The sequence below is a fragment of the Pelodiscus sinensis genome, chromosome 1 (genome assembly GCF_052426305.1).
Source record: "Pelodiscus sinensis isolate ZL-2025 chromosome 1, ASM5242630v1, whole genome shotgun sequence".
NCBI classification, from domain to species: Eukaryota; Metazoa; Chordata; order Testudines; family Trionychidae; genus Pelodiscus; species Pelodiscus sinensis.
The window spans coordinates 135,491,986-135,507,734 of record NC_143052.1 but is presented as its reverse complement, the minus strand read 5'-3'; the positions used below and the strand labels follow the sequence as shown (position 1 = coordinate 135,507,734).

At 59.2% G+C, this 15,749-nt stretch overlaps 1 protein-coding gene across 2 annotated transcripts in view; it reads right to left on the bottom strand.

Moving 5' to 3' along the window:
• LOC102453736 (alpha-2-macroglobulin-like) overlaps window positions 1-15,749 on the bottom strand; it is a 68,289-nt gene that overhangs the window by 8,952 nt on the left and 43,588 nt on the right. For both annotated transcript variants that reach the window (XM_089771776.1, XM_075902371.2), the window contains exons 21-29: window positions 15,390-15,511; window positions 13,629-13,680; window positions 12,984-13,067; window positions 12,380-12,556; window positions 11,046-11,130; window positions 9,836-9,992; window positions 9,462-9,536; window positions 7,930-8,095; window positions 885-1,108 (exon numbers count right to left, since the gene is read on the bottom strand). In XM_089771776.1, coding sequence (XP_089627902.1) covers window positions 885-1,108; window positions 7,930-8,095; window positions 9,462-9,536; window positions 9,836-9,992; window positions 11,046-11,130; window positions 12,380-12,556; window positions 12,984-13,067; window positions 13,629-13,680; window positions 15,390-15,511 — 1,142 coding nt within the window. The remainder of the gene's footprint in view (window positions 1-884; window positions 1,109-7,929; window positions 8,096-9,461; window positions 9,537-9,835; window positions 9,993-11,045; window positions 11,131-12,379; window positions 12,557-12,983; window positions 13,068-13,628; window positions 13,681-15,389; window positions 15,512-15,749) is intronic.

Genomic DNA, 15,749 nt, shown 5'->3' with positions numbered 1-15,749 from the left:
TGTCCTAAGTGTCAAACTATCACTTATCCTCGTTGAACCTCAGCAGATTTCTTTTGGACTAATCCCCCAATTTGTCTAGGTCACTCTGTCCCTATCCTCTAGTTTATCTACTTCTCTCCCAAGTTTAGTGTCATCTGTGAACTTGCTGAGGGGGCAAACCATCCCCTCCTGCACATCATTAATGAAGATGTTGCAAAAAACCAGCCCCAGGGCCAACTGCTGGGGCATAACACTTGTTACTGGCTGCCAACTAGACATTGTGCCATTGATCACTGCCCATTGAGCCAGATGATCTAGCCAGCTTTCTATCCACTTTAGAGTATTTATTGAAAGCAGCTGGAGGTATCCTGAAATAGCTATTCTGCCTCTTCTGAGTTCGCCTGTTATTTTGAAATATAACAGGCTCACTATTCTGATGTCCCCGTAAACCTAATGCCATCAGGAGTAAGGCATGTTTCAGAATAGTGATTTATTTTGAAATAAGTGCTGGGTAGACAACACCAAATTTTGGTTTGAGCATTGGCCTGCTAAACCTCGAGATGTGATCTCATCCTTGAAGGGGCCATTTAGGGATCTGGGGCAAATCTGTCAGGGATGGTACTTGGTCCTGCTGTGAGGGCAGGGGACTGGACTTTGATGAGCTCTCAAGGTCCCTTCCAGTTCTATGAGATAGGTATGTCTCCATATATTTCCATGAGATAGGCTCAGTAATGAAGTTTGAGCAAGGGTTATAGCTTAGTGAGAAGAATGAGAGGACTGCCACACTCACCCTCTGTGCGGGGCTGCCTTTCCCTCCTCCTGGGTTACTTGTCTGTCTCCTGCCCTGTCCTGTCCGCCTCCCACCCTTGCCTTTGGTGCCTGGGCTGGGGAGGGGAACGGCTCACCTGGGTGGAGGAAAAGCCCCCGTTGGGATTCTGCTGCTTGCTGATCCACTTTGTGATTTGAGCTGCCGACGACAGGTCATCCCGGGACGGTTCCGGCCGCACGGTGAGGTAAGCCAGGAGCACGTAGGACGTCATCTCCACCTCAGCAGAGGGAGCCCGGGGGTGATAGAAGGGGAGATCGGCCTCGGGCTGCTTCCCAGGCCTCTGCCAGTGAACGGAGCCGTCTGCAGCGGGAGAAGGGAGAGGGAGGCAGGGGGAGAAGGAAACAGAGGCTGGGTAAGTGTCATTTCTAAAGGGGTTATTGATCTTCTGCTGGTGCAGGTGGGAGGACAGAGTCTCCCAAGCGCCTCTGGCACACTGGTGTGAGAGGGAAAGGGGTTAAGTAGCCCCTTGCTGGTTTGGTGGATTTACACAAACACTCAGGGTATGTCTACACTAGAAAGTTAGTTCGAACTAACGGACGTTAGTTCGAACTAACTTTCCTAGGCGCTACACTAGCGCTCCGTTAGTTCGAACTTAATTCGAACTAACGGAGCGCTTAGTTCGAACTAGGTAAACCTCATTTTACGAGGACTAACGCCTAGTTCGAACTAGCTAGTTCGAACTAAGGGCTGTGTAGCCCTTTAGTTCGAACTAGTGGGAGGCTAAGGCTTCCCAGGTTTCCCTGGTGGCCACTCTGGCCAACACCAGGGAAACTCTATTGCCCCCCTCCCGGCCCCGGAGCCCTTAAAGGGCCACGGGCTGGCTACTCACTTTGTGCCAGTTGCAAGGCTGCAAGCACCCGTGCCTGCACAGCCTGCACCTGCCACACAATGAGCCAGCCATCCGAGGGTTCCCAGCCCTCCACTGCTCCCCACGACCAGCCTGGCGGCTCCCGGGAGCCTGCCCGGGGGCGCAAAAGGCGGGCGCCCGCCTGGTCAAGTGCGGAGATCGTGGACCTCATCGAGGTTTGGGGGGAAGCCTCCAATGTCCACGATCTCCGCACTAGCCACCGGAACGCGGCCGTCTATGGACGCATGGCTGCCAGTCTGGCCGCCAGGGGCCACCAGCGCAGCCGGGAGCAGGTGCGCTGCAAAATTAAGGACTTGCGGCAGTCCTACTCCCGGGCCTGCCTGCCAGGGGCTGACCCGGAGGCCTGCCCCCACTTCCATGCCCTGGACCGCATCCTGGGGCCTCATGCCGTCCCTGCCCCCCGGGACGTGATTGACCCCGGGGCAGAGGGACCGCTCCTGGAGACGGAGGAGGAGGAGGAGGGCTCTGAGAGCCAGGAGCCTGCCGCCAGCCTTCCCAGGACCCGGGACCCCCGAGGCACCCCACAGAGCCGCTTGCCTGCATCATCAGAGGCCGGGGAGGCGTCCACCTGTGAGTACCCTCGTGTTCCCCTTATGTGTACGGGGGGCTGGGGCGAGAGGGAGCCCCGGGACCGTGCGCCTGGGCCTTGCCCACCACGGAGCAGCAGCTGGGGATCCTGCAGGGGCCCTGGCCTTGCAGAGGGGAGCTGGGTTTCACACACCTGGGCCCCTGGGGTAATTGACCGCTGGTCTTCTTGCACCACAGCTGCAGCACCGGGGCCTGCAGGGCGCACCACACCGCCTGCAGCAGCCGCCCGCGCCCGGGCAAGCAGGACAGCCAGGAACCAGGAGGACTACCAGAGGCGGCATCTCCGGTTCCTGGACCGACAGCTCCGTCTCCAGGACCACTGGGTCCAGGAGGACCTCAGGCTGCGCCAGAGGAGTCTGGAGGCCCTGGAGGAGCAGGGCCGTGCCCTGCGAGGCCACCTCCAGAGCCTGCTGGACCGCTTTCCATTTCCTCCTCCCCCTGCTCCCCCTCTTGTTCCCCCTCTTGCTCCCCCTGCTCCCCCTCTTTCTCCCCCTCTTGCTCCCCCTGCTCCCCCTGCTCCTCCTGCTTCCGCTCCTGCTTCCTCCACACCCCCTGTCCTCTCTGCCCCCCCCTCCACAACCATTCCCCACCGACGCCCCCGGACCCGCAGTGTGGCGAGACGGGAGAGGCAGCCGGACTCCCACCCCTGAGCTTTCCTTTCCCTTCCTCCCTTCCCTCCCCTCCCCTTCCAGCTCCCTTGTCCCAGGTTTCCCCCTCCCTTCTCCCACCTTCATTCCTCCCTCCCCCACCCCAGTTCTCTGAAATAAACAGACGTTTTTGTTTGAAAAACAGGTGTCTTTATTGTACAGTAGATAGGGAGGGGAAAGGGGAAGGGGGGGGTAGGGTGGAAGAAGGCCCCGGTGGGGCATGCAGGGAGAGGTCAGTCCTCCTCCTCCTCCACCTGGAAGCTCTCCCGCAGGGCTTCCCGGATCCGGATGGCCCCCCGCTGGGCTTCCCGGACGGCGGCGGTGCGGGGCTGACCGTAGTGTCCAGCCATGCGGTCAGCCTCAGCCATCCAGGCTGGCAAGAAAGCCTCCCCCTTCCGCTCACACAAATTGTGGAGCACACAACATGCCGCCACCACGGGAGGGATGTTGTGCTCGGCCAGGTCCAGACGGGTGAGGAGGCATCGAAAGCGGGCTTTCAGTCGCCCGAAGGCCCCCTCCACCACGATGCGGGCCCTGCTCAGCCTGTTATTGAAGGCCTGGCGGGAGGGATTGAGGTGCCCCGTGTAGGGCTTCATGAGCCACGGCTGCAGTGGGTAGGCGGCATCCCCCACCAGGCAGACGGGCATGTCCACGTCCCCGACCCTGATGTGGCGGTCGGGGAAGAAGGTCCCGTCCTGCAGCCGCTGGCACACGGAGGAGTTCCGGTACACCCGTGCGTCGTGTGCTTTGCCGGACCAGCCCACATTGATGTCCGTGAACTGTCCCCGGTGGTCACACACGGCCTGCAGGATGACGGAGAAGTACCCCTTTCTGTTGACGTACCGGGACGCCTGGTGTTCCGGGGCACGGATGGGGATGTGCGTCCCGTCGATGGCCCCCCCGCAGTTGGGGAAGCCGAGGGCGCCGAATCCCCGGATGACGGCGTCCGGGTCGGCGAGGCGGACCACCCTGCGGAGCAGCACCCGGTTGATGGCCTTGACCACCTGCGGAGAGAGACACAGCAAAGCGTCAATCAGTGGGGCGCCCGGGTGGCTGGGAGCGTGCGTGCCCTGGCAGTGCCCCGCGCCCCACTCCCGGAAGCAACCCCCCTGGCGGCGTGTAGTACGGCCGGGACAGCCCGACCTCTCCGGTGCGGGGCGCCTTCGCCTCCTCCCGCCCCCCCCTTTGTCCCTGGGGTGGCCCATCCCCTCCTCGCAGCCCCCCTCCCCCCCGGCTCGGTGGCCGACGAGCGCCGTACCTGCATGAGCACTGCTCCGACAGTGGATCTCCCCACGCCGAACTGGTTCCCGACGGATCGGTAGCTGTCCGGCGTGGAGAGCTTCCAGAGGGCGATGGCCACCCGCTTCTGGAGGGGGATGGCGGGCCTCATGCGAGTGTCCCTTCTTTGCAGGGCAGGGGCGAGCCACTCGCAGAGCTCCAGGAAGGTGTCCCTCCTCATCCTAAAGTTCTGGGTCCACTGTCGGTCGTCCCAGTGCTCCAGGACGATGCGGTCCCACCAGTCGCTGCTGGTGTCCAGACGCCAGATGCGGCGGGGCACGCCGGTGCCGGGGCGCCGCCGCGGCTCCTCCACGGCCCCCAGGACGGCCAGGCGGAGAGGCAGGGGGCTGACGTTCCCCAGGTGGTGCCAGGCAGCCTCGAGCCATTGGTGGCAGGCTTGCAGCAGCAAGTCCAGAACGTGCACCAGAAGGTGCAGGGCGAGCCGTGGCTCCATGTTGCCACCTGCGGCGGTCCCCCCCGAAGGGAAGCACCGACACAGACGGGCACAGAGACCGATGCTTTGCTGTCCCTCGGCGAGGTTGGCAAGCAAGCAGGGAAAGCTGAGAACCGGCTGTCCAGGGGGGTCCCTTTAAGCACGAGCCTCAGATAGCCTCAGACAGCAGCCACACAAAGCAGCTGCTGACCTGATGCCCTGCCAGAACCGGTTTCAGCTGCCCTTAAATGCCCCCCTGCGTCCAATCAGTGTGGACGCGCTAGTTCGAACTAGCAAAACGCTAGTTCGAACTAGTTTTTAGTTCTAGATGCGCTAGTTCGAACTAGCTTAGTTCGAATTAACTAATTCGAACTAAGTTAGTTCGAACTAGCGCTGTAGTGTAGACGTACCCTCAGTGACTAATCAGGCTGCCACCTCTGGGCCCACATCCCCTTTATCTTATGCAGGGACAGCCCAGAAACGGACAGGAGCAGCCTCTCTTGCACTCACTGACCCAAAAGATGGGAGGTCGCTCAGTGGTCCCAGCCTCAAGGGGCACAAGGAGGATGAGGGAGGCAGTGACGGTCACACTCCACTTAGCTGGGCGAGGGCCCTGTGCACCCTTCTGTTCCAGCCCAGCCCTAGTCCTCCGTGGGTTTGCCCGGGACACGGGCACCTTGTTTGGAGGCCCCAATGATCCGTTTCCCCCTTTGCCAGTCCAAACATCAGGCTTCTCCTCGTCTTTCGTCTGCTGCTGCAGGGAGCAGGCCAGGGAGGAGCGTCCAGCGCGAGGAGCGGAGCCTGGAGTGAGGAGCGGAGCTGAGCCAGGGGGACCCGGCTGAGCTGTGCTGTTGCTCAGTGGGAAGGGCGCCATTGGGCCAGGGTGACGGGATATGCTCACGCACAGCACTGAGCTGCAGGAAGAACCCTTCCCCCGCAATACACCTGAGTAGCTGCAAAGTCAGGTGCCCGCAGCCCTGGCCCCAGCTCACGTTTCTAAATCCCCTTTGTCCTAATGGGACTGGTTCAGCACGAGGAAAAAGCCGCCATCCAAGCGTCCCCACAGGTGCCAGACCTAGGGGAAGGGACCCAGGCCCAGCTCCCTCCTCCCTGGTGATGCCCCTTATGCCTGGGGACCTGTAAGGCAGCTCCAGTGCCCTGAAATGGGCCCCTTGAGGCTTCTCTCCGCGTGATGCCCCTTGGACCAAAGCAGCTGCTGCCTCGCCCGCTGCCTCCTGAGCTCCTCCCAGCCCTTCCTGGGTTGCGGTAGCCAGCAGAGCCTGCGCCGGGGTGGAGGAAGCTCGAGGCCACTCAGCTGCTTCTGCCCCAAAATGGATGACAGGGCTGGGGAGCAAGGACCCTCCTGAGGCGAAGGGGGAGAGCAGGGAAGAGGGGGCTGGAGCCAAAGGGGCGGGCAGAGAACTGGCGGACACACAGATTTTGTGCTACTACCACTGTTTTGCTTAGGGCCGTGATTTTCCTGCTGGTGCCTTCAGTCTGGGCGCAGTTATACCCGCAGAGCGGTGCCTTGTCTGGGAAAGCTCCAGGGGAACAGTTCTCCCGGCACACGGCTATCACTGCGTCCACACTGGGGGAGTCACACCACTTTAACTGCACGGGAACAGCTGCACAGCGCGGCTTGTGCACAGACAAGGCCTTTGGGTCCATCTACGCCGGGGAAATGCTCCGTGTTAGAAAACAAAAGGCATGACGCAGGTGAACGTGACTCTCAACCAGCACAGACAGGGACGGCGGGGCCTACACTCTGCTGCTTGCAGGGCGAGGCGCTGGGGCACCCTCAGTGAGCCACCGGTGGGAAATGTGACTGGGTTGGCCACGACCGGCTGCTGGATTCCACCCCCCGACTCGGGTGCTGGGTGGCCTTTGGCAGCCTGGCGATACCTGCATTCGCAGAGCAGAGAGTTGCCTAACTCCCATGAGGCCTCTGGGCGGGGGGCTGGAGATGGGAAAATGTGTTTGTGGAGCCTGCAGAGGGACAGGTGGCTGCAATGATGGGAGGAGAACTGGGAATGTGGGGAGGGGGCTTTGGGGTGGAGTGAAGGAGCCCGAGTGTGTGAGTGGGTCCTGGGGCAACAGTGCATGTGCTTGGCATTAGCTTGTGCCTGGGGCCAGCTGCAGCATGTGTGGGGGGGGAGGGGCAGATGTGAGGCAGCAGGACCATTGAGATTTTGTGGGCGTGGAGGGAGTATGGGGGAGCTTTTAGTGCGGGAGGCAGCAGAGAGGAGAGAGGTTTGGAGCGCTAGGACCTAGCGGTGCTGCAAGCAGGGACTGGGGGAGCTGGAGAGCTCTCTTGGCTGGCTGCTAGGGCCTGCTGGCAAGGCCCTGAGGTAAGGGCAGAAGAGGGTGCGGCAGTCGCATGGAAGAGGCCCTGGGACAGGGGCCGGCAGCAGGGGCGGATATAGGGCAGGGCAAGTGGGGCAGTCGCTCCCGGCCCCGCGTTTCAAGAAGCCCTGCACATGCGCCGTGGTGCCACCGCGCATGTGCCATGTCAAAGGGGGGGACCCTGCGAAATTGTGCTGCCGTGGGCAGTTGCCACTGAGGAAGTGGCTGGAGGGAGATTGCCGGTTCCCCGGAAAGGGAGAGCGCAGCGCGTGGCACGGCTGGAGGGCAGTGTCACTGAAAAGGACGCTGCAGTCCTGGGACTGGCCCGGGGCCTGAAATGACAGTAAAAGCGACAGGGCGCCTCACGAGGGTGCATTGGCCAGCAGAGCTAATTTCCAGGCCAGCCAGCAGGAGGCGCCACAGTGGCACGTGAATCCTGTGTCAGCCGGGAAGAAAGGCCTGGGAGCTCCCAGTGCGGGAGGCAGGAGTGAGGTTTGCGGAGGGGGACGGAGGAAGGGAGCAGAGGAAGAGGAAGGCCGGGCCGGTTACACGGTGCAGCAAAGGGGAACATGGGCGAAAGGAACAGGAAATGCTAACCAGCTGCGGGGGGCTGGGAGGGGGCAAGCGGAGGGAGGCAGGACGAGGGAAAGCACCAATGCAAGGGACAGATGCAAAGGGAAAGTTGCCCTTTCACCAAAGGCGGGATAGGAAGGAGGCATCAATGACCCAGTGTGAAAGGCCGGGGTACGACAGGCTGTGAGGCCAGAACTAAGCCTGGGCTGCCCCTCTCTCCATCTTGTTTCATCCTGTCACATAAGAGCCACCTGCCTGGTCCTCGTCCCTCCTGCCTCTGCCCTGCAGTGGCTTCCCCTCTGTGTGTGAGTCTGAGTCCCAGGTCACCTTCCACGTGGGGATGCAGGCCCCGCAGGCTGGGTCAGGAGAAGGGCCTGTCAGGAGGTCTCACCTTCTTTCACTGCTTCCTTGTCCAGCGAGTCCAGCAGGGCCCTGCGCTTCTCCTCCTTCCCCGCCAGGGCGAAGGCGTAGGCCAGCAGTGCCCTGGTGTACACGTGGGTTCCTTCCTGCTCCATGGCCGTCTCCAGGCAGAAGAGAGCATTGCGGACCACAGAGTGCTGTGAGGGGAGAGAGAGGGGGCTGAGAGGGGGCGGGGAGAGATCGCCCACTGCGCTTCCCCAATGCAACTTGCCCTTTAGCAGAGAGAGACCGTCTGGTAGCCAGAGGCTGACAGCTTCGGTGCAGAAGGGGCCGGGCCTTGGGTGGAAGGTGCGGGGCTGGGGGCAGCCAGTCCTCAGCACTGCCCTGGGCATGGCACTGGGTCGCCCAGCCCTCAGGGCCACGGGGAGGGTGTGAAGAGGCAGCCTGGAGACGATTTAAGAGGCCCAATGCTTTGTCTGTTGCTGCTGCCCCCATGGCAGTGGCAGTGGCCAGGCGCTCTAGACCCCTTTGAAGTGCTGGGCCCTGAGGCAACTGCCCGTTTTGTCCCCCCGTCGGCAGCCCTACTGGTAGCAGTTTTGAACCAAGGTCCTGATGATGGGAGACCTGTCTGGCTCTCATACAGTGAGCACACGGAGCAGAGCCACAGCGGCTCCTGCCTCTCGCTACCTTCCCCTCATCCCGAGGGGACATTTCCCACACGCACAGGCTGGGCCGGCCGGAGGCATGGGTGAGCCAGGCAGCTGCCCAGGGCGCCAACCGATGAGGGGCGCCTGATGGCAGCTGTAAGGGGCGCATGGTGTCCCTTACAGCTGCCATCAGGAGCCGTGCGCCTGGCTCCCGCAGTGCTGGCCCTGCGGCACTGGCCAGCAGCACCCTTCATCCCACGGCTGCAGGGCCTTCACGGCCCGGCACGCGCGCCAAAAGGGCTCGGGCCGGCCCTGCGCACAGGGACAACTAGGCACTACATGTCCCCACAAGCCAGTGCGGCTGGAAGGGGCACAGAGGGCCCTGGGATGCCTAGATCATGCACCACCCGGCCGACGTGCCTGATACCACAGGAACACGACGCGCTGGCACAAGTGGCCCCGTGTGAACTCGCTGCCCCAAATAGCCTTTTGGCTCCTCGCCGATGAGAGAACTTTATCCAGGGCCACGTGCGGGTGTGGAAGAGGCCTGACTGCGGGAGAACAGAAATCGGCCCTGGACGGGGACCCATCTGGCTAGTGCCAAGGGCGGGAGTGTTATTTCCCCGAGGGTTAAATAGCTGCACAACTCTAAGCTGTGGGTTGCCAGAGAAGGTCCAGCAAACGCTGCCTCCAAAGCTTTTAAACAACGATGATATGAAAGGATTAGCGACGAGACAGAGCCAGTGTCCTGGCCGGGAAGGGAAGCTCCAGGGAAACTCCAGCTCAAGGTCTGGATCTCACTGTTACGTCTTTTCTGACTGGATTGCCCCATGTTTCAAGGCTTCTGTCTCGGGGTGGGAGGCTGCCGAGTTGGGGCCCCTGCTGCGCCGTGGCTGGCGGGGTTATAGGTACGTACGGTGACGGGCAGAGGCATCTCCAGCAGCGCGATGGTGATGTAGGCCGAGAGCGTAACCTCATCATCCACCCCGCCCTGCAGGGAACCAGAGAGAGACATTAGCCCTGAACCCCTCCCCTGCTCCTCCTTCCTGGGGCCTTCGACATCCCTGGTCTTCCCACAAGCAGGTGCCTTCCCTGTATCCGCCCTCTTCTCCCTTCCCCTTGCTCTTCCCCCAGCTAGATCCCATCCGCTCCACTCCCAAGGCCCCTGCCCAGCTCCATGTGCCGCAGTGGCAGAGCTGTGCCCATGCGGGGCTGCAGGATCCCTGTGACACTGGCATCCTGTGTGGGTCCCACGAGGCCCACGGGAAGCCAGCTGGGCGGGTACGTCACCTTTATGGCGTTGTTCAGCAGCGTCCCCGAGCTGCGGAAGCAGCCGTTTTCCTTCTGTTTGCCAGCGAGCCAGGCCAGGGCGTCCTGCACGTGCTTCTCCTCGATGAAGATGTGGGAGCGGGCCTGCGCGAAGGACGTGAGGACGAAGGCCGTCAGCCTGCACAGAGATCAGCTGCGGTGAGAGCCCCTCCCATGCCCTGTGCTCGCTGGCGGGGTCGGGGGCCCCGGGCAGCACCTGCCTGGGGGGATGCAGCAGGAGCTGGAGGCCTGGAGCAGGGAGCCATTCACTCACTCCGCTGCCTGCCGACCTACGGCCCATTTTAGGACAGGAAGGGAACCAGCTTCCCGCACTGGTTACAAATGGCGAGGGCAGCAGTGGGGGGACAAAGTGGAAGAGCAGCCTCAGACTCTGCAGAGACCAGGAATGGCCAGGACATTGGCCCTGCACGTTCTTCTAGCACCGCACTGGGGGCAGCACTCAGAGGAGCAGGCCCCTTATTCGGCCTCTGAAGCCCAGCGCCTCCTAGCGCCGCACCGGGGCAATGGAGTCAGGAGTGGCAGAGGGAAGAGCAACCTGTACCGAGCTGCCCACTGCCACTCCCTGCAGAGCTGGTGTGTTCACCCTGCAGAGCAGGCACTAGGCACCGAGGGGCTGCAATGGCTCCACCCTCCGTCACCCGCTCCTCGTTCGCCTGAGGGCTGTGGTGGCCTAACCTGTCCAGCTTGGGTCCAAACACGTAATTTTGGAAAGGCCGAGTATCCACACTCAGACTTGGGGATGGATTCTCTGCCCTGCCCCCTCCACTCCCACAGCACAAAGGGAGCTGAAACTACCAGCAAGTTGTCCAGCCGGGGACTCTTTGGCCAGCACTTTTATGCCTTCTCCACATAGCCCGGCACAGAGGACAAGTGGCTGGCGTGTGCTGTGTTGTGGATGCACCTAGCTTATGTACGGGCCTCCTGGAACTGAGGGCAACTGGAGCAAGTTAGAGCAGCCCCCAAACGCTCTAACCTGACTTGAACAGGGAATCAGAGGGCTGGGAATGGCAGGCCTCCAGCACCTGAACTACATGAGATCTCCCTTCCCCAGGCATCCTCAGCTCTCCATCTCTTCATCTCTCCCCCGCCCCTGCAGCATCAGCGCCTGTTAACAATGGGCAAGCTCCAGGTTACAAGAGGAGGGAAGAGTTCAGCAGCACTGAAATCCTACCAGGTGTTTCCCGATTGCCCGTAACGTGGCCCAAATGTGCTGTAGGAGCCGTCCCAGTGTTTGTAATTCAGCTGTGTCTGGTAACCTGAGAGGGAGAATGAAGGTGCGTTTTACTGCAGTGAAGTCCAGTGTAGAGGTCAGCTGGGAAAAGAGAATCGTCAGTTCCGTCTGCACATAGATGTGATCAGCACTGTAACTACGTATATTTGCACCCGGGGCAGAAGATTAATGATGTGCCCCCCCCACCTGAGGTTAGCGCGCATCATGCTGTTTACTTTTGCAGCTTATTATTTTTACTTGTTGCATCTTTGCACCCTTGATTATGACGCGTCCAGCATGATGTATCCCACATGAGAACCCCACTTGCCCTGCGCTTGTGACGGCCTGGCTGTGATTGTACCGGTAAGACTTAAAATGCTGCAAATCCCCAGGGTGGATATTGTTAGGCTAGTAGAAAAATGCCAGTACCAATACAGCTTGTTCCCAGAAGGGAAGGGAGTAGAACTGCCTGCACACGAGGGGTTGTACGGATGGAATTATTGTTATTAGTTTACTTACTTTGTAACTGAAATAGTTACACTGGTACAAAGCTGGGTTTGGATGAAGTGTGAGATGCAGAAGCAGGTTCAATGTACAGTACAAGAGCCAGCCAGCCCTCCCATTCCTACAACCAGCCTCAATCTATCAGCAGAGAGACCTTGGTCTTCTATTAGCTAGTAAATGAAGGTTCAGGCAAAGGGTTATGATGTGCCTCTGCTAGCCACCAATGGCGGGTTCAAGGGTCCCTTTGCAGCAGCTAAACTAAATGGGAAGGCCATCTCTGAAGACTGCAACCTCATGAAATGAAGGGTGGCGCAGAAAAGGAGAATGAGGAATAATCAAGCGTGTGGCCCAAGCTGGGGCTGTCTTGTTGCACCGGCTGTTAACCGGCAACTTCTGTGAGTCGCTCCTAGGCACAGGAATGTCTGACCACGGGGGAGGAGAGGGCCGGGAGGGGGGCGTCAGAGGCACCATTCCAAGGGGTATGACAAGGGCTCAGTGTGAGGGTGCTGCCGACGCCCTGGTGGCCAGGAAAGGCTGAGGGGCTATGTGGGGAGCCGACTCTCGTTTGCTGAGGTCAGAGTGAGTTACATCTGGGCTCAGACTGGAGAGCAATGGGATGACGGGGCCGAGAGTGTACAAGTGCCTACCCCCGCCTCCCAAAAGTGGTGGTCCGTCCATCTGTCTGTCCACCCTTCTCAATGGAAACCTTATATGAGCAAGGCAGATACAGAAAGCTCCAGCACGACCTTGGAAGGGAGCAGGGAAGAAACAAAAGCCCCGTCCCGCCTCACCGCTGACTAAGTAGCCGATGGCCTTAGATCTGGTCTCCTCGCTCAGCTGCCCCGTCTTGTTCAGATAGTCCAGGACGTAGATGTTGGGGGCAAACAGGACCATGTTCTGCTCCCCGCAGCCGAAGGGCATCTGGAGGAGCTGCTGCAGGTTCTGCATGGCCGTGCCCAGGATATCGCCTGGGGATGAACCAGAGAGCGAGTGTCACACAGAGGCAAAGGGCGCTGCAGAGCACAGGGGGCCAGTGTGAGAGGTGCAGGCCAGACCTGCGAGAGCTCAGGGGGCGGGAGGGAGAGAGGGACACACAACAGAGGGCAACGTGCGCTGAGAGACGGGACGTGGAAGAGCGCCGTGAAGGGTGCGCTCCGAGACGGCCAGAGAGGAGCAGTGGGCTGGACGAAAAGCCGGAGGTGGGCACGAAGGAGAGAGGAAAAGGAGGAGAAGAGCTCGCTAGAGACCACGGCAGTGGGCAGCCAGGGACAGAGAGAGGGGCTGTGGCAGGTGAACAACAGGGCTGGGGTGGAATGGGGGCAAGGCCGGGACCGTCAGACAGGGAAAACGGTGGCAGCAGGACCCACAACCGGGCTGTCCCATGGCTTCACTTACCCAGTACTGAGAAATAGGCCCTGGCTGAGCCCTCCACCACGTTCTCCGGGAGCCTCAGGGGCAGTGGCTGGGGCACTGTCTTTCCTGGGGACAAGCAGATCGATGGGCTAGCTGTAAAATCCCCCCTGAGAGCAGTGGCCAGGCCGCTGGGACACTGCCTCTGCTGCGGCCTTTGCCCTCCACTGCACAGGGCTCCCTGCCGTTAGCAGCCCCATTCCTCCATAGCTTTACAGTGACCCCCACAGGGATCCCCAGCTCCCCCGTCCGGCCTGGATCCCCTCCGTGCCACCCCGGCCCTCACAATGGAGGGAGGTGCCAGCACCTGATGAGCCTCCAGCTCTTCTTCCTCTGGAACCTTCTTATCTGTAATGCCACTCCATAGACTCAGAGAGTGAGGGAAGGGGAAAGCCCCAGTAAATCCCATCTAGCCCATACCCCTAGGACCCAGGCCAGGAACGTTCCCTAAGACCCACCCCTCCAGCCCTTCCTGTGGGGACCATTCCAGCCCTTCACCGCAGCAAACCTCTCCTCGTCATCCTGCTTTCTTCAGCTCCATACTCAGCTTCTAGTTAACTCTTCCCCTTCCAAGCCTGCGGTGCCCACCCTTCCCTCTGCCGAGGACGTCAAGAGGGGCGGGGCTCTTACCAGCTGCACAGAGCAGGACGTTGTAGGTTGTTTCCTTCTCGAGCCCTTCAGGCTTTGGGTGGGGAGGAAAGGGGAATGGAAGGAAAATGAGAAAGGTGAGAACCTGCAGAGACACTGACCACCTGAGGAAAAGCACCAAGATGGCTGGGTGGGTGGGTGGGAGAAAGGAAGCGGAAGACTTGCAAAATCTCATGTAATAAAAAATCTCACTGAGCCAGCAGATAATGGTCAGAAATTGGCTTCTAAGAAGTTGTTGACCCTTGCACCCAAGGGGAGGATATTGCAACGTTATTCCATGGGTGATTACTTGGCGATAGCACACTGGAAAACATGGTGTCTTTTCCTAATATCTCACCTAAATCTTGCATGCTGCAATCTAATGCAATTACTTCTTGTCTTACCCTTGGCGAACATGGAGAACAATTGATCATTTTCTTTATAGCATATATTATTTCTGGGGAAATTCTGCATGAAAAAAATTAAAAATTCTGCATACAATATTTTAGAATTCTGTATATTTTGTTTGTCAGAATGGTGACATCTAAGCATATCAATTTCAATTATTCTGATAATTTATTTAAATTACAATACCATGGATGGAGAGTGGGAAGCACTGGAGAAAATCCCCAAACTCCCTTTGTTTATTAATAATGGAGCTAGGGTTGACCCTTTATTTATAAGGACCAGAGGGGTAGCCATGTTAATCTGAATCTGCATAAACAACAACAAGTCCTGTGGCACCTTATAGACCAACAGATTTATTGGAGCATAAGCTTTCATGGGCAAAGATCCACTTCCCTGAAGCTTTACCCCACTAACTCCACCCCTCCTTCTCTTCAGCAGGGAGCTGGGGTTTGAGAGAGGGTACTCTCTCTGTGGTGGGGCTGAGGGTTTGGCAGTGTGAGAGGGGACTCTAGGCTGAACTTGGGATGTAGGAGGGTGACAGGATGCAAGCTCTGGGAGAGAGCTTGGATGCAGGAGGGGGCTTGAGGCTAGGACTTGGGGTGCAGGAGGGATAAGGGGTGCTGGCTATGGGAGGAGTCTGAGGGTTGTGGTGCAACCTCTTCTCACTTACAGCCACTTAAATCCTGCTGCTTGTACTTAATAAAAATCACTTTTATTTATTATCAAGCCCAGTGTAAATACTTGTTCCCTGGAGGAGCAACCAGTGTGCACGTTCCTCCTTTCATTGTGAAGGGGGCTTCCCCAAATAATTCATGTGGGGTCTGATCCCATTTGGGGAGTGGTATCCCAGGAAGCTGGGCTCAAAACTGCATTTTCCTTGGGCCTGAAGAGTTTCAGTATCTGTCCAGCTCCTAAGGGGGTGGGGCGGTGATCTTAGCTCTGGGCCTTGGCTGGGGGAGAACAGGGAGCTGGCCCAGCAGGACAGGATGGTGATGTCTACACTGGTGGGTTCTTGCGCCAGAAATATGCAAATGAGGCTATGCATGGCATATCGCCGAGCCTCCTTTGCATACCTAGCGGCATTGCGCAAGAGGGTTTTTCTTGAGCAAGACGGGGCAGTGCTCCTTCTGGTGCAAGAGCCTCTTCTGCAAAATGGCGGCTCATTAGGTATGCAAAGGAGGCTCGGCGATATTTCATGCTTAGCCTCATTTGCACATTTCTGGCACAAGAACCCGCCAGTGTAGACAGAGCCCCAGAGAGCAAGAAGGTGAGTGGCAGTGGCCATGTCAGCACCTTGGGAAGCATCCCCAAAAGGTCTTCTGTGACCCCTCCCTCCCCCGTCACATAACTCCTTACCTCTACTAAGAGCTGTTTGATCACCGTGTCCTTCCGCCCTTTGTCCAGTTCCTCCACTACCTCATTCCCACAGCGCAGATTTGTCCTCAAGGCCTCAGCACTCACTGAGAAATTCACATTACCTGAAGCAAAGAGGAAGCCTTTGGCTGGGCATCGCAGTACAGGCTGTCCATGTCATTCGCATGGTGTGCTGCTTTGCCGTACTGCTGATTGCCCAGTGGTGTCTGGGCACCTCCCATGCATGAATGAATGTGTGATGCCCATTTTATGGATGAGAGACACTGACTTGCCCAAGAGCTGGACACTGAGTCCAGGTCTCCTCAGTCTAGTCCAGTGCCTCAACCACAAAGCCGGCCTACC